Source organism: Phyllostomus hastatus, unplaced genomic scaffold (genome assembly GCF_019186645.2).
Source record: "Phyllostomus hastatus isolate PE091 unplaced genomic scaffold, TTU_PhHast_1.1 phas_contig_1, whole genome shotgun sequence".
NCBI classification, from domain to species: Eukaryota; Metazoa; Chordata; class Mammalia; order Chiroptera; family Phyllostomidae; genus Phyllostomus; species Phyllostomus hastatus.
In genome coordinates this window covers 334,946-362,459 of record NW_025333498.1, presented here as the reverse complement: position 1 = coordinate 362,459, position 27,514 = coordinate 334,946, and the positions used below count along the sequence as shown (strand labels likewise).

Below are 27,514 nucleotides of genomic sequence, written 5' to 3'. Positions count from 1 at the left end.
GCAGGTGAAACAGATTTTCCTTCATTTATTACAGAATCTCTACCAAGTTCTAAACACAACATATGTTAGTAAACTGTGACTGTGCTTCTTTGCCAAGATCCATTTGGTGCACAAGGAAAAGGTTTTGACCTTAGAAGTGGGTAGGGCTCAAGGACTGGTATTTTTCACACTGAAAACTGTAGGTGCATGGTAGTACAGATGAGAGGGAAAAAAGAGAAACTATGGGACTTAATGTTGGCATTTCTTTGATAATTTGGAGGTCCTTCAGTAGTTCCTTCATGGTCCAGCTCCCACATGTGCACTTTTAACCCTTGTGCACAAATGCTCCGTTAGCTTCAACACTTGACAAGTATCAACACACTATTACATGCCATCAGTTACCAACAGAAAGGGTAATTATGTGAGTTTTTTTTTTTTTTTTTTGGTTTTTTTTTCGACACAGTAGCTCCCATGGACGAAGCCTTCAATGGGTCTCCCAGATGGAACAAGGCATTCTCTTCTCATTTCTTGACTGTAGAACATACCAAATTTTGTTAAAAATCCCTTTTTGAACCTTGGTGTCTATTCCTCTAGACCGTGAACTTCTCAAGGGCAGATTGTGAATCTGGTAGCTCCATCATCAAACGCAGTGGCTGGCACAGAGTAAATGCCAATAACGTGCCCCTTGTCTCATCCCAGAGATGCTCTGCACGCACGTACGATGTATTGTGCCTGTCTCTCACACCACAAGACAGCATAGTCTGAGCATCACTTAAGAATTTCTTAAAGAAAACAAAACCATACAGCAAGTTATCTAATTCACAGTCCAGAAGAAAATATATATGGATATTTCTATTTGCAAAGAATATTAAATTCTAAATTATTCTGTGGTAATGGTATTTAATATTTTGTAAAGTTCCCATTGGACTTTTTGTTTTACTAATGAAGAAAAATAGGTCAAGTATCATGGTGTTTTGATTTGATAAGTAAATCTTTGATAATTCCCAATTCTGAGAACAGTAGCAACTAGATGCTTATACTGTTATTTGAGAAGTTGGATGCCCTAACGAAGAAATATATTTGTTAGAAATAATTACAGAGATATATTTTATTTCAAATTTCTCTCACCAAATAATATGGAATATGGTAACAAAGAGCTACAAACCAAAAATGAAAGCTAACACAGTCTATGAATGTATTTTTGAAAGAAATGCAAACTTCTATGTCAGCTGCTTAGAGATGCCAGCTCTGAAACACCATATATACCATCAAAAATGTAGTTTTTTAAATAAACTATATTATATTATTTCTCCTTATAATGAAAAATATAAACAAGTAAAAACAGTTTGCAAAACTAAATATACTTACATTCATGATCGGTAAGTACAAACTAAAATTTCCAGTTAAAATTTTTTTCTCTTCCCTTTTTCCTGGTCCAATTATATCACACAGGTAAACCTTCCTTTCTCATTTGCGGGTTTCTGTGGCCTTTATTTCTGAGCATTTCCCTGCACTGTAGTATCTCCCTTTAGTGCAGGAATGCAACCAGAGAGTCCCAATAGTAAACATGGCTTAACCAACAGGGGAGCAATCAGCTCCTAAAACCAACCTACAAAAACCAGGCATATAACCTTTATAAAGTGTAAGATTGCCAACATCCCATAACTAGAATTCCATGGCTACTTGTATATCACAGAAGTGTTCAGGCAATGCCTGTAAAACCATAGGCTGGCAAACCAAATGTTAATCCAATGCTTTTATTATTCACAATTGAACTTCACCGTATTGAGCCTCTGATTAGTTATGGCCATAAATCAAGAAATAAACAATGATATGAAAAACCCCAAAAGCAATAAAAACAAAGGACACCCTCTAATAAAACTAAGCAAATAGAACATTAGTGATGTCATGCAATTTCTGAGATACCATAGAAAAATTGTTTCCTTATATTGATAAGAAAATTATGCATCAGTGAAAATGCAGGCTTAGAAATATAGTACTGAGAGTTCCAATCTGGGATGTCTTCACTGATGAGGGAAAATGGAATTCCTATTACTACAGAGAGCTGATCTCCTGGGTGTTGCTGATGGCTCCCTCACTGAGCGTAGTGTTTAATGACGCTGTACAAATAAAAAGCAGTGGGGGAAGTACGAAATATCTTTATTAAATGCCATCCGGTAAAGTAGTTGATGGATGGAAGAGTCTAATGCATTTTAAATAAATGCATATCATACTATCACATATCGTGAGTCTTAAAAAATTATTACTGAGATGCACAGTCCTTGTAGTGGTAGACATGGCACTGTGAAGGAAGTCTGATTTAGAAGCTGTTTTCTAGTATACTCGTCAAGTGATGGAGTTGCTGTTAGTCATATTGTAATGTCCCTTCAACTTTGGTACATTCAGTGCAAAATATTTTGGGGAATTTTTTGTACCTTTATAAAAATAAAAGGCCCTTTTTTCCCTTGAGAGTGCTTAAAAGGATACACACTAGCATGATGCCGGAGCAAGCATGGAATGTGAAAATGGGGCAGGTGACACGTACGGCAGGACAGGTAGACTCCTATATACATCTTAAAGAACACAAATATAATGAACCTATAAAAAATAAACAGAACTCACTGTGTACTTTTTCCTGATATGCTGTGATTAATTGCTAGTTATTTAAAATAGTTTCCATGCATTATAAAGCATAAAGTCTGTCATTAGTAATTCATTGTATAACAGTTCGTCTTCAGCCATAAGTACATACATACCACTTTGACTATACATTGTCACAGACTACCTTATTGCAAATCTTTCAGGTTACCTCATATTGACTTGGTGTCATTTTTACTCGTGTCCCATGAAAGCTGCGACCTATGGTGCACACCATGCAGGCACACATAAGCAAGAAAATTAATATTCTGTTACAATTGAGGGCTGAAATGAATGTACTTTCAGGAAATACATTTGTTTTTATTATATTATTTAACGCACACTAATTTGGTGATGGGGTCAAGTGCTGCCAGTTTGGCGCGAACCACGTTCAAAGGTAAGTTTCAAGATTCTCCTGAGTCTCTGAAAAGTTACCCTGGAGCTAGCTGATCATACACAGGTTCATCTTTGTCTTGGAACATAACAAATGGAAAAAAGTTTGGCAGTCAAGAACTGTTGATTGAAAGACTATTGGCTTGTTCCCTGGGCATCAAGCTCACCCAAATCCTTCAAAGGGGACTCATCACCACTATCCAGTCCCCGAATATGGCAGAGCACATGCTCCCGGGAGATGACAGCACTCCATTTTATTCTAATGGAAGCATACTTTTCAAACTTCCAATGTTCAGCCGTTCTTCTAGGGGGCAGCTTCTGAAATTGCCTGTCCGTACCACACCCAGGCATTGTGCTTCCGGGTCACTCAAGTCCAAAGGTGCTGGTCTCTTCAACTGCTGTCAAGAGTTTTTCATAAAGCATGGAGAAGGATGGGTACGGGGGTAGGTCCAGACGGTTAAAGCAAGTGTGAGCTCTGCAAACAGAGGAAGCACATGTAGTTTAGAACGCTTGGAGGAAAATGAAGTCGCTTGTTCTGCGTGTGTGTGTATGTGTGTGTGTGTGTTATGTGCATGCTTCCCTTTCATATTCAATTTGGTTTGTTACCAAGTTTCACACTCATTTTGGAGAAAACTTTGAAAATATTTTGACTTTATAATTCAGAATCGAAAAAAATCAGAATTGAATTTCTCTTCGGGAAATGAGATGTTTAAAAATGTGTATTTTTTGCCCTGACTGGTATGGCTCAGCTGGTTGGGCATCTACCCACAAAGCGAAAGGTCATCATTTCATTTCCCAGACAGGGCACATGCTGGGTTGCAATCGATGTTTCTCTCTCTTTCTTTCAACCTCCGATCCCCTCTCCTAAAGATAAATCAATAAAATCTTTTAAAAAATTAAAAAATATGTTTTTCATATTTTTGCAACTTAAAATCCATATTTCATACATATTACTACTTGTTTAGATGTCTAGGAATTAAAAACACAAGCTCTCATTTTTGATTCTCTTGTGCTGATACTTGTTTTTCAGACATGAATATGAGCTCTTGCAAAGTAATCCATTTTCAGAATTGACGTGTGCATGGATGTCTCTCAGGAAATCTACCGTTTCAAATTGTTTCACACCATTGGGCAGGCAGGAGTACCGATTGTGTCTGAGTCCTGCCTCACGGCGCAGATTCCTGGGAAAGTCCCTGGCTGGCCTCCCCTGTCAAAGTCGGTACACCATTGTTACTCCTTTGAATTCTGGGCTATCATCTGTTTTCTCCTAAATCACAATGCAAAATAATGGCCGTTGAAATCATTACATTAAGTATTCTTTTTTAGAAATACTCCCCTTTTGCCAAGATAGGAGAAAAAAATGCTTTCCTGTTATTTGCACCTGAATCACAATAAAAAAAACCAAACTGATAGTCTTTAGATAGTACATCTTATCAGGAAGCACATCTACACGTTTGACACGGGATAGGAAGCATTTTGTTATGAATGTACAACAGCCTGTTGTGGGAGCTAAACTTTGACTAAAAAATATGTTCCTGAATTAATAATATGGAATTTTAAGAGCTATGATTATTAATATGCTATTTTTGTAAAGTTGCATGTATAAATTTTGTTCTTATTCATAACTTTGACACTTATGAAATGAATGTAATTATATTCCTAGATGCAGTGTAGTGTAGTGGTGGGAAGATCAGAGGTTTGGAGTTAGACAGACTTGGGTTTGAATTGTAGCTGTACCAACCAGCTGCATGAATTGGAGTGAGTTAGGAAAACTCTCTGAGACTCAACTTTCTCTCCAGTAAAAAAAGAATAATATAATTTGTCTCAGAAGGATATGAGGATTAAATGAAATAACAGAAAACATTTAATACAATTCCTCAGTCATAGTGTTTGACCAATTAATAAGAGATATATTATTAGCTACAATACATTTCTTTATCATCAAAAAGATTTACTCTAATTGCCTTCATTAAATTGCTAAGAGACAATCATGACTCGTGGAAATTATGAGATAAAGAGATAAGAAGACAGGAGTGTGGCCACGCAGCTTACTGAAGACAGGAACATGAAGGGCTCTGGCACAAGAACACCAGTTTCAGGACACGGCAATAGCACTGTCTCAGAGTTTACAAACTTGTTATTAGAAACTCTAAGAAGGTAAATCATCTAATTAATATTTTCAGGCAAACACCTTTTTTGGATATAATAAACTATTTGAGAATTGCACTTAATATAATTCTTATTATAGCACTTTACAGTAGAACCACAACCTTTTATTTTTTAAAAAATTGAACTAGTATATGACAGTTCTATCTATCTTGCATGAAACACTGGAATAAAAATATTAAATGGAGACTTTATCTTTGTTCTAGAGAGAGAAGCAGAGAAACAAAATATATTTTCACTCTAATTATATTCCATACTTTGTGTGTTTAGACACATAACATTCCTTATCCCATTAGACTAAAAGATGTACTTCTTTTAAATTAAACATTTTTTTCTTTGGTTATCAACAAGGCTGAACATCCTTCCCCAAGGCAACTTGCTTGTAGCATTTCCTGTTTTGTGATCTAAATCTTCATCTTCTTTTAATGTTTTTATTGTGATAAAATATACATGTCACATGTATAGTTTGTCATGTTAACCACTTTTAAGTGCACAGGTCTACAGCACTAAGTGCATTCACTTTGTTCTGCAACCATCACCGCCACCCCTCTCTGGGACTTCTCACCTTTCCCAGCTGGAACTCTGCACCCATTGGACACTAACTCCCATCCCTGCAATCACCATTCTATTTTCTGTCTCTATGAATCTGACCACTCTGGGCACTTCCTGTAAGTGGAATCATACTGTATCTGTCTCTTTTGGCTGGCTTATTTCATTTAGCATAACGTTTTCTGTTTCATGTTGTAGCAAGGGTCAGAATTTCCTTTCTTTGTAAGGCTGACTTACAAAGTCCATTGTGTGTATATACCAAAGTTTGTTATTCACCCATGAATGGCCATTTGGGTTGGTTGTTTCCTTTTTTTTTTTTTTTTTGGCTATTGTAAAAAATGCTATCATGAACACTAGTATAAACACCTGATTTCAATTCTTTTGTGTATACACCCAGAAGTGGAGCTGTTAGATCATATGGTAACTCATTTTTAATGAGCTGCCATACTCTTTTCCACGGTGGCTGTACCATTCTACACTCGTATCAGCACTGCTCAAAGCTCCAATTATGCTACATCCTTGCCAACTCTTACTATTCTTTCTTATTTTGATAATAGCCATGCTAATGAGTGTGAAGTCTATTTATTGTTTGAAGCTTTAGGATTTCTTATTGATTCGTGTGAATACTACGAAATAAAGAGAATAACTCTTGAAGTATCTCCTGCTAATCTCACCTAGCCTGTTCACTTTTTTAGTATGCATTTCATTTACAGAACAATATTAATCTGGTTGGCATCTATTTCTGAATACATTGTCTTCCTCTCTTCAGTGTGTTGCTATGATTAGAAATCATGTTGAAAAGGTAATCTCTATTGTTTATACCTAATAGAAAGTTTTTTGTTGTCTATTTTTCCTTTTGGTAGTGCTGGTGTATCAAAATGCAAAAGGTCAACTTTTGGGAGAATTTTTCAGAGTACTTTATATATAGTAATCTTGAATAGGTACATGTGAATTCATTTTTCACATGAATCATGTTGGGTGAACTAGGAAATAAAAGTAGTTCAAAATGATCCTAACTCTAGGTAAGCAATAATCCCTAATTAATGTTTTATTTGCTTAGGCTAGAACATGACTACAGGTGAATGAATCTATCATACCCCAGTAAAGCCTGTTCCTTCCTTCTCAACAACCAAAGACTTTCTCTTAACTAAAGGTAAAAAATCAAAAATTTAATTTAGATAATCAAGAATTAACAAATGGTCACACACATGGGAATGAAAATTCATAAATAGTAATAATGCCTAAAGCCCCCAATTAACTTGCACATAGTTAGATTGAATGGCAAATATTAATTCATTGTGGTCTTATGGCAGGCAGAATCCTAAGACAACCTATCACAACCTGTGTCTTTGTATAATCCCCATCTCTGGAGTGTGAGCAGAACCTTTAACTCACTTATAGCCAATGGAACACAGCAAATATGAAGATATGATGCAAATATTGAAGTCCATAAATCAGCTGATTTTTAACTTAATCAAAAGGGTGATTATCCTGCATGCACCTGACCTAGTTAAGCGAGAGCTTTAAAAGAACACCTAGAGGTCAGAGACCCACTGCTGCTGTATTTGAAGACATTGCCATGAATTCTACAGCTACAAGAAATGGATTTTGCCAACAACTTCAGTGAGCTTGGGAACAGGTCATTCCCTAGTTGATCCTCCAGATGAGAATACAGTCCAGCTGACACCTTGATTTCACAGCCTTGTAAGACACCGAGCAAAAGACTCAGCTAAACCATGCCTGTCTGGACTTCTGGCCCACAGAAACACTGCTTTAATAATTGTGTGTTGTTTTAAACTAGGTCTATGGTCATGCAGCAATAGAAACTCCTATAGGTCTCAAGGTGCAGGTCCAAGAAGAGATGGCAAGGGTCATAAAGGTGATATAATACACCACCACCAGCAAGGGCAGGTGGGGGGATAAAACTGGAAGTAAACAGCTGACCTTTCACTCTCCCAGGTTTCTGAGAACAGAAACAGGAATTCCACATGTCTCGTTGCAGTTTCTGTATTATCTTTGTAGACTCTATAGTATCTCATCCAATAAATGTATAAGCCTGGGTACTCTTCTCTCTAAGGAAGGACTAGACAACCTTTCTTGATCCTTCTCAGTCATGACACGATCGCCATTACTGATCCTCGACCTAAGGCAATCACTGCTTCCTAATTCACATCTGGTTGTACAGCCTGCAGTTACTGGAACAGAAATTTCCTTCTGCATAAACTGAACGGCTCCTCTGAAAAATGTTTCAAGAGGATGGAGAAAGTACATATTGTAAAGGGGGAAACTGGGCAGAGAGATTAAGTGGTTTTCCCAAGGTCAAAGCTGAGTCAGTGGCCAAATCAAGAATAGGACCTCAACCTTTGGTTCCTAGGGGAAGTCCAACGTTAAACTGAAAGCAGGGAGACTAATGCTCATCAGCTCAGTGCTTTTGCTTTTGGAAGCTTGAAACTGTTAACTTCACCCCATCCCCGATGGTGAACTGCTAGTCCTCGACATCTTTGCAGATTTACATATGTTTTGGGGACAGGGATTAGCAAAATAAAGCTTCAAACATTTTTTAAAATAAATGATTCAATCACAAGATGCAATAGCTCTGGGGCAAATGGTCCAAATTGGGTCAATCCAAAAAACCCTGGGAGATACCAGGGGATTTTTAAGTGCTGAGTTCTACCTCGGGCTCCCCAGAGAACAGAGATACTCAGAATGATCAGAATCGGCAAGAAGCTTGTTTACGATGGAGATTTTTGGCTGCGTCCCCTGCGGTTCTAATGCAGAAGGTTTGGGATGGGCCTAGAATTCTGCATTTTAATAATAACTCCAAGTGAGTCTGATGCAGGTGGTCTTCACTACTGGAGAGGCATCAAGTGGCTTAGAAATAAGATATCTAGGCTGGCTATCCACACCGGCACTTTGTGTGCTTGCAAAAATTTCAAAACTCTTTATAAACAAGACAGCATTGCTAATAAGGAAATTGAGGAATAGTGCGGTTAAGTAAATTGCCCAATATTTACCATCGACTTGCTGTATGAGCCAAAAACAGGAAAAAAAAAAGGAAAACAAAACACAATCCTCTGAGGTTTTTCACACCCCCTCCCCCGCCCCATTCCATGTCCTAAGAAAACTCCAGCAGAAAAATTTAACAGGAGGGCCCTTGGACCATGTTGATATTGGCAGCAAAAGCACATCCAGTTATTCAGTCTCCACAAAAGAACATTTTTCGAATCTTTCAAAGCCAGCCACACTGAGGCTGTAATGAGTTTACCTCATTTTGATCTGTGCAGCCAGAACCACTCAAGGAGGGCAGGTCTGAACCTGTCTTTGGGAAACCACGCTGGCATCAATATAAAGAAAATTTAAAATCCCCCCAGACATCTGGTCTGACTTAATAGATCTCTTGGTGCTTTCTGGATTCTTCCAATGTTAACCAGGAGGTCACATTCTTACCCTCTCTTTTTTCTATAGATAGACAAGTCAAGTATCCAAATCCAGTGAGCCAAAGTATCACAATTACACCCACATTTTCATAGACCGAGTCACAGGTTAATGTATTTCTCTGTGTGTGTGTGTACTTATTTATCAGTTAGGCCTATTGTCCCAGAATTGATTTTTGGTAGCTTGTAAGGACTCAAAATATAAGACAAATAAACAATTATAATGAGGAATTTAAATTGAGAGAGAGAGAGAAAAAAAAGGAGAAAGCCATGGACATCATTTTATTTAGTAAACAGTCCTAGAAACAAAATGTATTCGGATCTAATAAGTCCTTTTTATTTGCATTATAATTTAGAAAATGTTTTGTCAATACTCTCTTTTTCAGGTGTCAGTGGTGCATAATTCTTCAGATTTCAGTTTCCTTACTCCTATTCCAGCCTCTTCATCAAGTAATTAAAATCATTCTGGGAAGTTCCTAAGGGATCTTGGAACACACCACTTCATAATGTCAAGATTTCTTCCGAAATGTAAGGATTCCTGACCTAACTGACCTGTCAATTTCAAATGTTACCCATCTGTTTTACCACAGGTTTCCCCCAAGACCATCCGGTGTGCCTGCAGCTCAAGCTGGCAGAGCGGGCTGTCCCACAGAGCAGGGCCGGCCAGGAGCTGGGCTGTGGAGGAGGCAAAGAGGGGCTTCCTCTGGGCTCTCTAGAGCCTCCTAGTGCAGGGCCCAATGCGTGCTCAGGGAGCACCCGAGCCCTTTCACCTGTAGAATCTCTTTTATTATTTTCCCCCTTGAAGAGTCCATATTTTGAAAGCTTGTTATTTCCATACAAAATGCCCCAATGAATAAAAATTATTTTTTCAATTGGCATTACATTTCATTTACTCCTTCATTCACGAATAAACAAATACTGAGCTAATGCTGCATGCCAGGCACTGAGCTGTCCCCTGGTAGATGAGGATGAATAATAGTCCAGCTTCTGCCTACAAGGAGTTTACACTCAGGCGGGAAAATATACAGACCAGCCCTGGCTGAATTGCTCAATTGGTTGGAACATTATCTCGTATACCAAAAAGGTCAAGGGTTCTATCCCAGTCGGGGCACGTACCTAGGTTGCAGGTTCGCACCTTGACCTATGGGAAGCAAGCAATTGATGTTTCTTTCGTTCTCTCTCATTGATGTTTCTCTCCCTCTCTTTAAAATCAATAAACATATCCTTGGGTGAGGATACAGACATACACACACACACACACAAATGTGTATAAATATACTCACACATACATATATATACAGGCAAAAGTATGTATATATACATATACATGAGTATATATACAAACAAATGTGTGTATGTATTAGGGAAGGGACCCAAAAAACCCTGGAATTATCTTCAGGAGGGTGGGACCTTTGTAGTACAGGCTTCCCTTGCTAGGTGAGTGTTCTGGGAACCCATCTGTATCACAACAGCTGGCATTGTTGTGAGACTCCGTTCAGCTTCGGTGAGTTTTTTTTGACGACTCTTTGACGTATTTGCCCACTTCATGATGGGTGACTTATGAGCACACCTGCCCACACTGCAGTGAGGGTCCAGTTTTTGACCGAAAATTGCATGACCCTGGTGCCCCATGCTCCCCATTCACCCGATCTCACACTGAGAGATCTTTTTCTGTTTCCCCGAATGAAAAAAGCCCTCAAAGGGAAACATTTTGCCGACGTGGAAGCGGTGAAACAAAAAAATGGCAGAAGCACTAGAAGGCATCAAAATCGATGAGTTCAAAAACTGTTTTGGGCAGTGGAAAAACATCCTGATAGGTGTATTACATCAAATGGAGAGTACTTGGAAGGTGACTGAAGTTTAAACACGTAAGAATAAACAAACAATTTTTTATAAATAAATTCCGGTTTGGGGGATCTCCCCTCACACACACGCACAGACCAACGGGCTCTCCTAAATGTCATGCAGTCTGAGCTCTATACTTGGGGATCTGGCTGCTGTGAGCAGGCACTGAACCCCGGTCTACCTTAGGTTCTGCTCACCAAACCAAGAGCCCGACCTTGCTCAGGGCCACATTTCTCCAGAAGACTACTAGATACCTTTGTTTAATTAACCCAAAAGATTCATATGGGCCCTGCACACAAACCATTATAATACAGTGAGTTACAGTCTGTTCTGCGGAGTCTGGAAAGGCTTTATAGAGGACACTATACCAAACTTTGAAGGATTTGTAGGTGTGCAGGCTTTTTCTGGATCAACAAGGAGAATGTTCCCAGCACACTAACCGGAAGTGTGAGGAAGCATTACATCACCAGGAAACCAGAGAAGTGCAAGAGCTTGAGCGACAGGAGCCAAGGCTGGACCTGAAGCCAGATGAGGAGGCAGGGCCACATCAGGAAGTGAAGTGCGTTCACGCAAGGACCTTTACCATTTATTCCGCGAATGAAAAGGAGCCAGTGGCTAGGTGTGGAGTGACATGGCAGAGGTGCCATTAATCAAGACAGGAAATGGGTAGGGGGTAGATGATGAATTCAGAGATTATAATCAGCATGAAAAATGCAAAGTCACCAATTGCACGGTGATAAAATTCAATTAAAGTAATGTAATGATTATTTTGTTAGCCTAAGGTGATTTATTAACACAAATAAAAGTATAACTTCTGTTATGACTTTTTAAATATACACAATTTCCCACCCATCCCCATTAATACTTTCTTTGACCATAAAATTTAGATCAGGAATTCCTGCTGAGATTAGTTCACAAATATCTGTGTAACCCATGATGGCAGAGCACAACTCCTGACCGCCCCTGATGTTCAGTACATGTGAATCAATGAAAAGGAATTCTAGGGCAGTTACTACCCTTGCTAATTTGTCATATACCCTTTGGTGGCAATGATGTTGGCTATCTGTTCATTCAAATCTATTGTTTCTTTCTCTGTGGTCCACATGGGCAGTGGTCAACACGTAGTAAATGTGTGCCGAGTATCTAAAGGCTTGTTGGAGCCTTAAATAATTCTGGTTAGAATTAATGTCTTATTTTAAGATCTTATTAGGCCACCTTGGTTAAAAGGCACCTGGGTCCATAAATAAAGCATGGAATGTCCCCACAGTGGGAATTCCTGCATCCAGGGATAACTAGGAGGAGACACTATTCATTATAAGCAGGTAACATCTTCATCTTCACCTGTGGTTGTTCCTGGGAAAAGATGAAGAGTACATACTTTTTAAATGTAGGAAATTCAAGCCAATAGAAGAAAAGCTGGTCAGGAACTGTTCCAGGATGAGGACTCTTAGAAGCCCAAGCAAAATAGAAATAACTTTTCCTATACACCTAAATGCTATGAAATACCATGCCAGTTCTGAAGGCAAGGTATTAGGAACAATAATAATCAGGGTTAAATTTACTGAATGATGTGTTAGGCATCATTTTAAGCACTTTGCATGTGTTACCTCATTTACTCTTCAAAATAAATTTGTAATGATTACGGTTATCTATCCCAATTGTTCAGATGAAGATAGAGAGACACACAAGCAGGGGAGGGGTGTTTTTGAGATTTCAGAAGATCACTCTGGTTGCTGAGTGCAGAATGAACAGGATGTACCAGCAGAAGCAGAAGTTCAGCCAGCAGGCTGCTGCAGTGGCCCAGGTGAGAGGTGCTGATGTGGTGGGCTAGGGCAGTGGGAAGAGACGAACCCAAACTAGTTTTTGTTCTTAGGCCAAGGAAAGGGTTACAGCCATTCCTTCAGAGCAGTAATGATTTCCGGTCACAGATACACACTTTCCAATGTGACTTGTGAAACAGCCCCCAAGCACCATTAGCCATTTTGACTTGGATGGTCCTATTCTCTGCTGCTTGAAGCAATTGCAATTTTCTTCATTCCATCACAGAATCACAAATTAGTTCAGGAGTTCTACTTTCTACATTAAAGACTCGAGTCCCCTTTTAGACACAATATGTTTTTCTGATCATTTTACCCACTTCCCAAAGTAAAGACTAACCCAAATGCACATTTGGATTACAGCACATTTAAGGATTTTTAACAAGGTACTATTACTAGACATCATTGATACATTTTTGCTAGCACATGCTGATTCAATGATAGAATAAAGTAAAAACCTAAAATATTCTTGCCAGATAGTAGAACTGAATGAGAGGGAAGAGGGGAAAGAGTTAAGAGGACCTTATATCAGAGATTAAACTGTGGAGCAGACTATACATGAGGATCTCCTGCCAATCTTCTCTGAGACCACGGGCACCCCAGCGGACCAGTGGGTGGTGGGGGCTGGGGCGACCAAGGGAATTGCCTCAGGGCCACTCTAGAAGAGATGGGGCACCAGGGGCCTCCCAGAGCCTGTCTCTTGTGCTGAAACATTTTTAATTAAAGAAAGTGACACTATATCACAGGACTCCTCAGTTGTTTTTCTATTTCCTAGCTGAGGCTCGCTTTGACAATAGACAATACTCTGCACTGAGGAGGAAAAAACCTGAATTATTGATGACATTGTAGAGCAATATTTAATGACATGGAAAGATGTGCATGATTAGGGATATTTGGTAAACAAGAAGAGGTTGCAAACAGTATATTTATATATATTTATTTTTTTATTGTTCATATACTTTTTTGTTTTTACAAATGGGTGTATATATAGAAATGAGTAAAAACATACACTCCAAAATATTTAAGGATTATCTCCATAGTGGATTCTTGACAGATATATATATATTTTTAACATCTTGGGATTTTTTTGTGAACAGTTTACTTTTCATAAGAATAAAAAGCAGAGTTTGAAAAATGAAAAAAGTCTTTTTCACTTAAAAAATAACTTTTTCTTTTTAAGTTCTATTCCACAAGAAAAACCATCTCCCTGAGATACTCATTTCATAATTAACTCTCGCTTCTTACTTCTTAATTTGGGTCAGCATTTCATTCATAATACTGTCCAGACAGAATCATTTAAAAAAAACCCAGGGTTCCCCCCTTGGCAGAACCAGCATGATATTTAAAAGAACATCATGATTGAAGCTCTCCAACTCTTCTGTTATCTTCCTTGCCAAGAACCTCAGAGATGAGCATATCAACCCCATACCACGCTGGGAGAGAGGATTTGCCTGGCTATTTCCAGGCTGGCATGGCAGCAGCCTGTTTTTCAGAATATTTAAGAGCATTCACTGTAAAGTGGATTTACTGTCTCATAAGTCTCCGAGAACACTGGGGAACAGGAAATCTACACAAACGCAAAATATAGTGCTAACTACCAACCACCAGGCAGAGGAAGTGCAGTGATGTGTTCAGGCCATAAGCCTCTAAGGAGACACCCGCCTGCCCCTATCATTATTTATCATCTGGGTTTCTCGTTACTTTATTACCACAAGAGAGAAAGAAGGACCACTGATTCAGCTTGCACTGGCTTCCGAGGCAACCCATATATAATTTTGCACCTCTTGGCCCACATGGTGAGTAGTGCTGTATTCACTGCTACCTACCACAAAGTGAGACTAGGACATCTGAGAAAAGATGAGACTCACATTTGCTTGCTTGAAAGGTTGAAAGGCCCTCCAGCCTCCATGTCTAGAAAGGCCGAGGTGCCCTCAGTTTGCCAGCACTGCTCGCTCTCATCCCTGACAGCTGCTTCCAGCATTCCAGGCTGCAGCCCCCCATGGGTGCCCCCTTGCATAACTGACCTGAGATGACACCAGACTTTTTAGGGAACTGATTTTTTAAGTAAGAAGGGCATCCATCCGTTTCATTTCCAGTGTGTACAATGTTACATTTTAAATAAACACCATCTCACTAATAAGTAAAAGAAATAACATAGGGTTGACCAGCTTGACACAAATCACTCTTCAGTTCTGCAGCTTAAACCTACCAGAAACTGTTCTGGTAAAAGGAGAAATGGACTCAGCCATAAAGACAATCTCTTTATATCAGAGCCAATCTTACAGATCTTTTTCATACCTAAGTCATATCCCACATGTCCCAAAGGATGATGAAAATGTTATCAGTGAAGAAACCATTTTTGATGGTGAGGTTCTTTTTATTGTGTTTCACCAAATGTACTTTTTCTATGGAGCACATTTGAACAGTTACAGCAGTACGGTGGCTTACAGAAGATTTAGGATAAAAAGCTAAAAAGATAACAAAAACCTACTATCCCTGAGGACTGTCACACATAGCATCTCACTCCTCACAAACACTCTTTGAGCACAGCATTGTTATTCCTCCTCTTTGGAGATGGATCTAGGCTCTTGCTTAGGCTCACAGAGCTAGTGCATTGTAGGGCTGGGATCAGCAGTCATGCCTGTCAAACTAGGTTATACAAGTAGACTAATGAGAAGTAGAACAGCCAAGTAGCTCTTTCCACCTATCAGACCTGGAAAGTTAGGGCTTGTTATAGACACATGAACACAGACTGCTTTCCTCATGTGCCTCATCTCATCTTTATCTATGCCATTTTATAATCTGGGTAAAACGAAGAATCTAGAAGCAGCCTTAGGTCATAATAAAGAAGGGAAGAAACAACAACGCCTGTTGCCCAACTGTGTGTGTGCAACAACACTGAAGAACACCCCTGCTTCTCGTGAGTCAGCACACCAACTTCCTGCAGCCCCTAGGGAAGTGAAAAAGAAAATCCAGCCCGACCCCCAAGATCCTTCAACAATCTGTTGATGTCATTTCTTGCTCAACCAAACCCATTATATGCGCCCCCCCCACACGGCCTTTTATGGGCGGGGAAACTGGGGTTCAGAAATCAAGTGATCTTCTAGGTCCTAGAGTTAGTTGGTAGCAGAGGTGGGGCTAGAATCCAGGTCTTCTAACTCCCAATGCTGTGCTTTTCCCAGTATGCTACTGTCTGATACATATTGTAAATGATGGTCACAGAAATCATAATGGTGGCCATTAGCCACTAACTGAATTCTTATCCAAGGCCAGGATCAGCAGTAAGTGTTTTAGATGAATGATTTCAGTTAATGCTCAGTATTACCAACCTACAAGGAAGATGAGGAAACTGAGGCTCAGAAAGAGTAAGCAGCTTCTCCAAGACACTGCTGTGGGTAAGAACAGAACTTGGATGAAACCCAGTCCCTCTGAAGCTGAACTCTCAAGGCTACACCAAACTGCCTCTCCCTGCTCACCAGGTTTGGTGACAATTACAGTGATTAAATGTGAACAACTGATCTGGTTCTCGTTACAGTTTGTTCCATGTGCTTTACACAAGTACATCTTTTCAAAAACAGATTTTAAAAAAAGGAGCACAATCGATCTACCCTTTCCTGCCTCCTTGATGCTAATGCTTGAGTTTCTCCAAAAGGTGAATGAAAGGCCTTGCTCAGACCGTGTAAATATGCTTTTAAGACACAAATATGAATTTAAGGGAAAAAGAACATGATTCAGGCACAAATAAACTGGAAGCGTTCTTTACATCATGAAATTATAGTCTGCCAAATTTGGAACATCAGGTAGGCCAGGGGGTAATACTTCGGTGTTTGAGTGCAGCGCCTCTGTTCCTGGTTGAGACACACTGAGGTGAGTGCAGAGGCTCCGCCGCCCTGCGCTGGCTCTAGTGCCTGCTGTCCGCATCTGGGCTTCCCGCACTGCTCTTCCCACGTGTTGGTGCCGACAACATCATTCTTAAAAGTTGGGGCTTTGCAGTCGGTAAGAAGTCTTGTTAACAGGTTTCTTAGAGTCATTTGTACTTAAGGAAACTCAGAACTGCACAAATTAGGAAGATCATTTAACCTTTCCAAATTGCAATTTTATTAGTAGTAAAATGAGAAGCAAAAATGCATTGTTACTGCTGATTGGAGAAAGGAGTTCTTAAACCAACTCTTCTCCATTCTGCTCTTGTTTGCTTGCTCCCTCCTTTTCTTTTGTTCTAGCGCCAGTTATCTTCATTTAACCCCAAACACTTTTTTATTCCTAAATGCTGCCTTATCTTTAAGTAGTGAGGTCAGAGTTTTACATATATATTAGTAGCAAAAGAAAGCAATGTTTTCCACTCCATGAACATGTGTCATTTTGTTGTGAATGAGAATGCAGTGCAGAGAGCATTCCCATGGCATGGCTGATAGAAGCTGAAGAGGCGCACAGCACATTTGCACGATTTCATATTCTTTTTTTTAAAGATTTTATTTATTTATTTTTAGAGAGGGAAGGGAGGAAGAAAGAGAGAGAGAGAGAGAGAGAGAGAGAGAGAGAGAGAGAGAGAGAAACATCAATGTGCAGTTGCTGGGGGCCATGGCCTGCAACCCAGGCATGTGCCCTGACTGGGAATCGAACCTGTGATGCTTTGGTTCACAGCCTGCACTCAATCTACTGAGCTACGCCAGCAGGGCTTGATTTCATATTCTTTAGAAACCCCAACAGTAATTTTTAGTGAAAGAATTCTAAATAGCTATAAATATAAAATTAAAATTAGAGTTTCTGGAAACATCTACATTAGAGCCACATCATAAGAAACCACAGTATGATGACCCACGTTGTTTTGCTAAAGCTAACAAATGTTTCGGTTGTGTTGCATTTTATATGTTAATATATGTGTGCATGTATGTTAACTATGACCAGGAAGATCTTTCTTCTTCACTTAGAAAGGTACATCAGCAAATGAAACAAATTTACCCTAAAGGCTGTTCCCACTCTCCCAAACTTTCAACATAAAACAGTAATTAATATATATAAGTTACAGGTCTTTCCTAGAACAGTGTAATGACAGTAAAGAAATATTGTCTTCTACTTTACCTGGGAAGTGCGGTGATTTTCCCCCACTTCTCCACACAGAATCTTCTTGGGCCATTACTTCCTCGAAGAGAAGCGAATCCTTCATAGGGAATGCTGGATGTGCCTGTAACAAACTGTCGACCCAAGGGAACAGAAGGAGAAGGTGAGGCCAAGAGGCTGGCTGCTAAGGAACGCACGGCATCAGTTATATGCAGAGCTCCGGGAAGAGCAGCATGCTGCTTGCTAATGGGGAAGCTTGGAAGACAGATCTTTACAGTCAAGGAATAACCGTAACACGAGCATTCTGACAAAGAACCAGGGAAGAATGGTACATTATAAAAGGGAAAGGGATGTGGAAGGTTTGAGAAGGCGAAGCATCTTGTATAGCTGACCAGTTCAGAACCTTAAACCAGGTATAGTTCCCACTACAGATTAGTGAATGAGTATATCAGTTAATCTAAGTCTAGTTAGCATCAGTCTCTGATCAAACCATGGAGAATTAAAAAAAACAAATAGGCAACGGAAGAAAAAAAAGTCCTGGGCCTGAAAATTTGAGGGTCAGATCCTTGATCCAAGGAGCTGAGACCCAGCCTACTTGTAAGGCTCTGTCTGAGCATCCAGAAGTCTTCTTCACATCTGATATTTTTTAGCTGCAACCAAGCAGCAATTTCTCAGTGTAACTATAAACAGCACAAGAAAATGAGTTAGTTTTTCCAGTGTTCTTGAACTTCATTGTTACCTCCAATTTGTTGAAAGTTAGATGGAGAAAAAGAAAGGACTCTTTATCAAGGAACTGGGTCACTTCTTAAGGGATGAATGAAGATCATCTGTTGCTAAGGATGCTGGCCTGCAGAGTACCCTGGGACCTCCTTCTGAAAGGGCCAAACTGCCCTGAAGGCAGATGTTGTTTCTGGGATTCTTGGACTGGAGTTGGTACTTCCTCACAACTCTAATGAAAAGCGTGCACTCGGTTGGGGATGATCTGCATAGTGAACTGTGCAGTCTGAAGAGTCGGGAAACAGCGTACCTCACATGTGCACGTAAATGCGAAGTGTATTTATTGGGTATACTTAATGATGATTAAAACATGCAATTCCAACAATAATTATATTAATGCATTAAAAAGATGAACTAATGGCACCTTACCTGTAACAACCGTAGTCGCTGTTCATTGTTGAATCTCTCCACCGCAGCCCAGAACCACCGAATTACAATATGATTGTCATGATACCCTGTCGAACCAATCACAAAAGCCCGTATTACTTTGACTTCTCTACCTTAAGCCACCGTGACTCACTGACCAAAGACCCCCGCCCCCCCAGACATATATCATCATCTTGGATTCTTTAAAGGCTGTTTATAATTTAAGACTAAGGAGTAACACCGTAATTATGATTGTATGAGTGTGGAAAGTTGAATGAAAACAACACTGAGTGAAACCAAGAGGCCGCCGTTTCCTTTCGGCAGTCAGTAAATTAAGCTAGTGGAGAGAAGAACAGCAAATGAGTTATTTTAACCATGTCACTTCTGAAAAGTATAATTGCTGTTATTGGAAATGCTAACTCTTCTGGTCACTCATTTAAGAAATAATTTTTGTATATCACTATGCCAAATACCGGACTAAGCTTGGGGGTACAGTGGCAAAGAGAACGGACCCTCACAGGGCTTCCAGGAAAACACATGCTAGTCAAATAATTATACAAATTAATACATAACTGCAAACTATTTAAAACTACTAATAATGTTCATATTTTTTAATCAAAATTTTTATTAATAAAAAAGTAGAATTTTACTATTTTAATTTCAACTAATGAATCCCAAATAATCGTCAACTTAAAAATTACTTTTATTCCATGCTCAAGTAGAATTTAATAAAATGTTAAAAGTATCATCCCACGGATGAATTAAGGAAGTAGTTTTGGATTCCAAACCTTTCCATGAAGAAAAATTAAGTTCACAGAGAAGGCTGGCAGAGATTAAAGTACAATTAGTGGTTCAAACCAATTCACTGACATATTCAGTGTGCATAAAGCTGCTCTAATTCTGAGTTAGAAGAAGTAAGCCCCAAACAGAAGGTGGGTAGTACTACTATAATTTGAATTTTTCCTCACATGTTTCAGTGGTGGTAGGATCTGGGGGGAATCCTTCCTTACTGTTTACCATTAAATTAGTCAGGCTTAGTGACCTTTGGAGAAGACAGGGATCCAGGTGAAGGACAAATACAACTGGATTGCACACAGTGATGCACAGGCCCCACGCCCTCACTGTGGCAAAGACTAGCTGTTTGCTCAGTGTTGAGCAAACAGCTTTCTCATCTATAAAATAGTGCATTGGCTCTTTGCAGCTTTAACATTTTCTGACCTTATGAATCAACCTTTCCTGCCTTTCCTTTATTCTTTGTGTCAAACCTTTTGGAGAAAGAGGAGCAGAAGTGTCTCATTGTAGCCTCTATAAACAGCTGCCTCATGGACATATGGCAGGTGGCTTAGAGCCACCTCTTCTCTCAGTGCCAACCAGCTGTGTTAGCACACATGACAGCTGGGTGTCTTGTCCTCTTCCTGCTTCGCCCCCCAGCACTCTCCTCCCAACGGTTTCATGTAATAAGATTTATAATAATCATAGAAATAGGTGCTTGATTAGTTATAGACTGTGAATAAAAGTTTATGCTGTGTAAATAAAAAAAATGGTTGATTCGATGAATAGCCTTGCTCTTAGACTCCCCTAGGATGGGGGAATTGAGCTTATAGTATTTATGGTAAGATGTAAGTTGTGTAGCATGTGGGAGAAATTGTGTTCTAGTTAGTGAAAGTAATTTGGTTAACCAAGTTATAATAACCAAGGCCATATATGGATTATATACATTGGGCCAACTGGAAAAGACTTATTATGGCAATTGAACATGAGAAACAGCAGCAATGGAAGCTGCGATGTAATACTGCCTCTCAGAGAAGACAGATGAGCAAAGGCAGCCTGTGGCTACAGTGATGAGTTGGCAGAGCTGAGCACCACACGCAAAAACAAAAGCAATATAGCAAATGTTATTTTTCACTCCGAACTTTTAAAATTGTTCTCTTTACATCTCTGTTTCAATTTGCAGATGAATGGAGAACCGATGAGCACTCAGTGTATTCTGCTAAATAAATGATTAACTCAATGACCTAATGTTTGTATTTTCACTCTCCAAGTTTAGAACTGTTGCTAACCTTTTACACTCTGTGTTAAAAAGCCAAAACCAAAACCAAAACCTAAATAAAAACAACTGTTGTTTGTCATGACTTTCCAAGGACTTTATAACACAGCAATAAATTTCAGAACATGTATTCTTTCTTTGCTTACGATTATTAGATAAAACTTGAACTCCGGGTTACCATCAGGCCCCTTTCAAAGTATATTGACTCAGCGATCAAATTTAAATGGCTTTAATCCCAGTTACAAACGGAGAACCTGTACTGATCTGTACAAAGGCTGGTCCTAAAGCTTCCCAACTGGTGAGGTGTCACATGGTGCAGTTTCAAACGGCAGTTTCCTCTTTAGTTGAACTTAATGCTTAATGTAGAAGGTCTTGTTCAATGAACTTAAGTTTGAGAACCATGTCTTACTCCATTCATGTGTTTCAACTGTGAACTACAACTGCTAAGTAGTACAATTACATGGAGAAAACCTGCTTATTAGGACGCGCAGAGGGTGTGCCTCTTCCAGTTTTAGAATGAAGGTAGAATACAGGTGGAGTTTGAGCTCCCTGGAGCTTTACTACCAACACCATAAAACAATTGATTAGTGTTCTCACGGTCACATTTCTTCACAAATAATTAAGCCTTATGACATCCTTCGAGAGTGTGTAAACAGCCCTTCCTCCCCTTGACAGATGAGGTAACTAGGAAAAGAAGGGAAGGCACCTTGCCCAAGGTCTTGAAGGAGAATGTATTGGACCTGTGATCAGAGGGCAACATTTTCGCCTGTCCTGGATTCAGACCCGCCTGCTGCACCAGCTGCCTCCCTTTAACTTCACACTTAAAATATAGCCATGTACATATCAAATTTTACCTCCTCTATACTCTGTGTTGTTTCTCCAATCACTTAGGTCTATTTCTGCTGTGCCCGCGATGACCAGTTCTAGTTCTCTTGCGTCGAAAACGGATACCAGCCTGGCATCCACCACCTGTGGAGTAAAGAGAATACAGGGCACGGCTCAAGAACCTGGGTGAATCTCAGCTATAATTAAGCCTCATCAGAACAGAAGGGAACGAGGAGTTTGGGGGGTACTACGGCTATACTCTGTGTGGGCACTTCAACAACTCCAACTCTCTCCAAACACAAGATACTCTCAGTACGCAGTTGATGCGATTTCCCTCAACAGAATTTTTATTTTATAATTGAGCACTGACTAATCCAGTTTGTTTTTCTCTTTTGAAAAAGATGTAGTGCTTCTATAGAAGAAGTCACGTGGAATACTTGTAACAGCCATTCAGACACTCAGATACCATCATTTCACATATCAAGCATGAGGTTTAATATCCGTATCTAAGCATGAGTAAGACGGATGACCTAAATGTGATCAGTAATCATTAAGTTGTCAAATGCTATTTGAATTCAGGCCATTTTGTTCTAGTAATCTCTTGTAACAGGGCATTAAGACTTTGGTGAGTGTTCTTGAAACGTATAGGACTATTTCTTGAAATAACAGGGCATTAAGACTTTGGTGAGTGTTCTTGAAACGTATAGGTCTAGAAACTCCAATAAAAACATTATTGGAGTTTCTAAGTGGAAAGAGTACCAGTAAGTACAGCAAAAGAAAGCTGGAAACACAGCACACGTGTCAACTACAGTAAGATGGGCTGTGGCAGCGCTGATAGCAGACCGCAGAACTGCACCCCTGCTGGCGGCCTTTACCTCGTAGAAGCCACGCACTAAGCTCTCCGTTTGCTGCACGACGCCCCTCTCGATCCTCCACTTCACCATCCTCTCGATGTACTCCTTCTTGTTCTTCTCTGTGACTGGGATATTGGCACCCCCTGGTTTTAGTTCTCGTTCAGTAATCTGGCACAAAGAAACAGAAGGACTGACCTTAACGCAATGCCCTTGAGGTTGCAACAACGCTGCTACCACAGGGAGGCCGTGGGAGCCGGCGCGGAGCCCAGGCTCACACCAAAGCTCAGGAAACACTGGGCGCTGGGCTGATGCCTACAGGCCTCCGTGGTTAAAAAAGTACATACTCCAAGTGCGGAAGGTTAAGTTTTCAAAACCCTCACTAAACGACAGGATAAATGTTTTAAATGACAATAACTTGGCTCCAGACTCTGGCCCACTACCAGTTTAATATTTGACAAAAACATATTTTCATGAATTCCTTTAGGGTTCAGAATCAACCACGTACAGAAAGCCCCTTTTTAAGTAAAGATTTACTTTACTTTAAGGAAACAGAATTACATTCAACTGAATGTTAAATTGAGAACTTCTTTTCCAAAATGCGGAACTCAGAAAAGCAGCCAAATATTAATGTCTAAATAAGAATATTACTCACAAACTACTATACAATTTCTGAAAGAAATCTTTTATGCAACCCTTCCATCAGCTTTGTGAAAAATCAATGTGTTTTCAAACCTTCACCAAAATATTGCTTACTTCCCCTCAGCTTCAAAACAACCAATTTCTGTTCAGAAATATGAATGAGAGTTAAATACAAATGCCAATTAAGTAATTTAACATTCAATTTGGGGTAGAATGGGCTTTTTCAAACCGTATTTTAGACAAGGCACACTCTAATGTCTTATATGGATATTTCAGTTGGAAATAAAAAGGTTGCTGACAACACACAGTTATCATAATCTGTACATGAGAACAGCTTAACCTGCAGCTGGCATTAGAATGATCTTGGCCACCAAGATTATTCGCCAACCAGCAGCCTTCAATTACCACACTCAGTCACTGGCTATGCACAGACACAGACCTGCCCAAAGACTTCTTCGTTCACAGTGAACGTGAGGTCCAGGATGTCATGGATGTCATTGTCTTTCATCCACTGCAGGCTCTGGTGGAATTCTTCATCAAGGTATTCTAAGTCGCTCAGGTCACACAGACTAAGATGCCAAACAGACAGAAATAAATATGTGGGCATGGCCAGGAGCAAACACCCAGAGCCATGAGGAAAGAAACGAAGAGTTAAAGACAAGAACCAGGTCAACTAAATAGGCCCTGATTTCTAAAATGTTCTTAGTCAAATTCAGTAACCAAATCAGCGAAGTAATTCAGAATTTGGTAGAAAATTTAAAAATCCTGGATATTTATTAAATGTCTTAGGAATCACTCAGTCTGTCTTTTCTTTCAAAGACAGAATGGGGGGTGGGGGGCAAGGAGTGACAGCCATTGGCAAAGTCGCTCACGGTTAATGCTAGAGCAGGACCTGGAACTCGGTGTGACGACTGCGTCCAGTATTCTTTTGGCTATGTCCTACTGTCTCACAGTACTGTTCTCCTAATTAGAAGTTCTTTGCATGTTTCTATACTATACTTTAACTGCCTCCCCCAAAGAACAGATATGATCCATGATCACGTATATCCCCTTTTTCTTCATGATTCTTACTTTTCCTGTGACTCTGAAAACAATTATAATGGTTTTCTATAGTTCTCTCCTCTTTTTTTCTTGCTGAATGAGGATCTACCTGAGGTGGAGTAATTATTAGGTAAATGAAAAGTGGTAACATTTGATTTGCTGTGGTTGTTTTGAAATTTCCTCCCATGAACCCAATTCAAAGGTCATTTTGTTTGGTTCAGTATAAACATTTAGTAGGCATCAAGTGCATGCCAGATATCTTAACAGCTACTTCATAAACACTAATTGCCCTGAAGGAGATAATGGGGAGACAGGCACACAAATTGATAAGTTAATATAAGATGATTAGTAATAGCCTAGGTGGGTAACACTTATAATTTGTGCAATTTTTAATAGGTATGTTACACTCCAATTAGAAAAAAGAAAAGGTAAATACAGAGAGCTCTCACAACAAACATGAAGGACATTGACTTTGACCTTGAGATTCAGGAAAAGCTTTTGGTATCGATGACACCTATATTAAATTTTGCAGGGCATTTAAAAGCTAGAGAAGTAAAGGGGAATAGATGAAAAGGAGGACAAGGGCAAAGACAGAGGAGAAGAGCAGAAAAACATGAACAAACCACAAAGGCATGAAGTATACAGAATACTCCAAGCCCATTAGCAGGACCAGAGAGTTAACCACCAGAGGATGTCCAGAGAATGAGGCTGGGAGCTGGGAGCAGGCCATTCTAAGGAACTTGGTGATTCAGAGCTATTGGAAGGTTGTAAGATAGGGAGTAACATGATAAGATGTGAGCTGTGACTTCAAATTGTTTTTCTGGAAGCCGCAGTGTATAGTAATGATTACTTAGAACAAGGGAAGGTATGCTTGTTATTAAAGGGTGGAGACCAATTAATAGACTACCATAGTAATCTGGAAAAAATAAAATTTTTAATTAGGACACGGTTATAAAAGATGGAGTGGAGAAGATGAATTTAAAAATTATTTAGGAGGAAAACATGGAAATTAGGAAATGGGTTTGTTGGGGGATATAAGGAAAGATATCGAAAATAGGGATGGCAAATAAACCCATGTTGCAAACCACCTTTGATTAATTGTCAGTCTTGAGGGTTATTTGGAAAAATTCCTGAGGCCACAGCAAGTTGAAAAGGAAACAGTTCCACAAACGATTTGTGAACTCTGTTGTGGGGATGGGGAGGCAGGTGGGGAAGAGCAGGGCACGTGTTGCGTATTTACCATTCCTGTTTGAGGGCAAGTCCCGATTTCTGACCAGAGGGACCTGAGAACACTGGGACCAGGAACTGTAACTGGGCACTCAGGAAAAGGCACATTTTTAGGTCAGGGGAAATTGATGAGTCTTGTTTTCACCATGTTGACTTCTCACAGGAGGAGCCTGTGAGATACTCGGTGGAATGCTGACTGCTTGAGCCTACAACTCAAGGGAGATGAAAACTGGGTGCACAGATCTGTGAGGAAACAGGTGAAGAGATTTCCCCATGAGAACACACAGAGCGAGAAAGGAAGAGGGCCAAGAGCGGAAGCTTCAGGGACACTGAGGTTTAAGAAAAGATCAGAGAAGCCCACCAAGGAGACAAAAAGGCATAGGAGAACAGGGACAGGGCAGCACCATGGGTTTAAGACTCAGATACATGGGTGGGCGCTGGGGTGGTCAACAGGATGAAAGGCAGCAGGTGGTCCACTAAGATCTAAAAAATATTCTTTAAAAGCTTCCAGAGGTTACTGGTGGAGAGAAGCTAGGCACAGTGTGCGAGGGTGTGCCAACGGTTGGTACAGACTACTCCTACAGGGAGCTTAATGAGAAGATGAGAGATAAGACAATGCAATAGGAAGATAGACAACAAGCCAGGGGAACCACAGAAGAAGATGCCCAATTGCCCAGAACTTCATCTGCCCAGATATCAAAAGGGAAGATGGCCACCAAAGTCTTCCTACTGACCCTCTCAGGAGTCCACTAGAAACACCTTATCTTCTTTTGAGATCTAGGCTTCTGTTTTACAGACAACAGGTACATGGTCCCACTTAGAGAATGAGCTACACAGAACCAAGCACTCATTCTGTGCTTTCTCATTGCAAGTTTGAGCCACCACCCCCAGAGACAGTTGCCTTCTCTTGTTCAGCCTTGCCAATTACCACTGATTACAGGACAGAGGCTGTTTGCTTTATATTTTACAGTAATTGCAGTCTTCCATTGTGATAACAATGAAGAAAAGTTCTGTGAATGCTAATTGTTCACCTGCCATCATAAATTCCTGTCTTGCATACAGGGAGGTCTCAAGAAAAAGATAGGACTGCCCGCCTCTAACAAATGAGCAAAATAAGACAGAAACAAAACAAAGGAGAATGACAATGTGAACCAAGAGTAAGCAGTTGAGAATTTGCATAAAGCAAAATATAAAGCACAACTCATAACAGATAGGGGGCTATGAGTCACCCACACTAACCCACAACTATTCTATTAATAATCGGCATTAATACCACAGGAGTTCCAGTGCTCTATTTCAAGTACAATTGTTTTTAAGAAACATATGTTGCAACAAATAAGAATAAATTATATGAATGACAGCAAAACTAAGACATTGGGAGCAAGACAGAAACAAAGGATCAGAAGCAGGAAAACCACAGTAATTATATTAGAAACTGCATTGGTTTCAGACATCTAAACCGCTCTTAAGTTTAATTAAAACAGATCAGAGATAGTAGGCAGATAAATGACATTGACCCTTTCTAATAAAGGACATGTTGCATTCTTACATGCTAATTCACAGGCAATAAAAATGCTCTTACATTCTGAGAAGAGCCTTATAGAAGGGCCGTGTGAAGAAGGCATCCAACAAATACTGGTGTATTAGTGCGAGCCCCAGGATCCTGCCACTGAACCGGAACCTGTGGAGGAAAAGCTCGAGATCACTCACATGTTGGGGAGCAGTTTCTAAGTAGCTTGATTTGCTTTCTAGAATGCCTTCCAGCTCTTACCATCTAAGTGTCCAAGATTATTCGCCTACTAGGTCCATGAGAGTTAGTGTGCGCTATAGGCTGTGTCTTCATTAGGCCAATAGTCACAC

The 27,514-nt window shown here is 39.9% G+C and overlaps 1 protein-coding gene across 5 annotated transcripts in view; it reads right to left on the bottom strand.

Annotated features, from left to right (window-relative positions):
- Positions 1-1,722: 1,722 nt before the first annotated feature.
- HECW2 (HECT, C2 and WW domain containing E3 ubiquitin protein ligase 2) overlaps positions 1,723-27,514 on the bottom strand; it is a 348,558-nt gene continuing 322,766 nt past the window's right edge. For all 5 annotated transcript variants that reach the window (XM_045844433.1, XM_045844343.1, XM_045844520.1 and 2 more), the window contains 7 exons: positions 27,237-27,335; positions 23,826-23,955; positions 22,769-22,915; positions 21,923-22,037; positions 19,025-19,110; positions 17,900-18,012; positions 1,723-3,484 (listed from right to left, as the gene is read on the bottom strand). In XM_045844433.1, the coding sequence (XP_045700389.1) occupies positions 3,373-3,484; positions 17,900-18,012; positions 19,025-19,110; positions 21,923-22,037; positions 22,769-22,915; positions 23,826-23,955; positions 27,237-27,335 (802 nt within the window). In that variant the 3' untranslated portion in view covers positions 1,723-3,372. The remainder of the gene's footprint in view (positions 3,485-17,899; positions 18,013-19,024; positions 19,111-21,922; positions 22,038-22,768; positions 22,916-23,825; positions 23,956-27,236; positions 27,336-27,514) is intronic.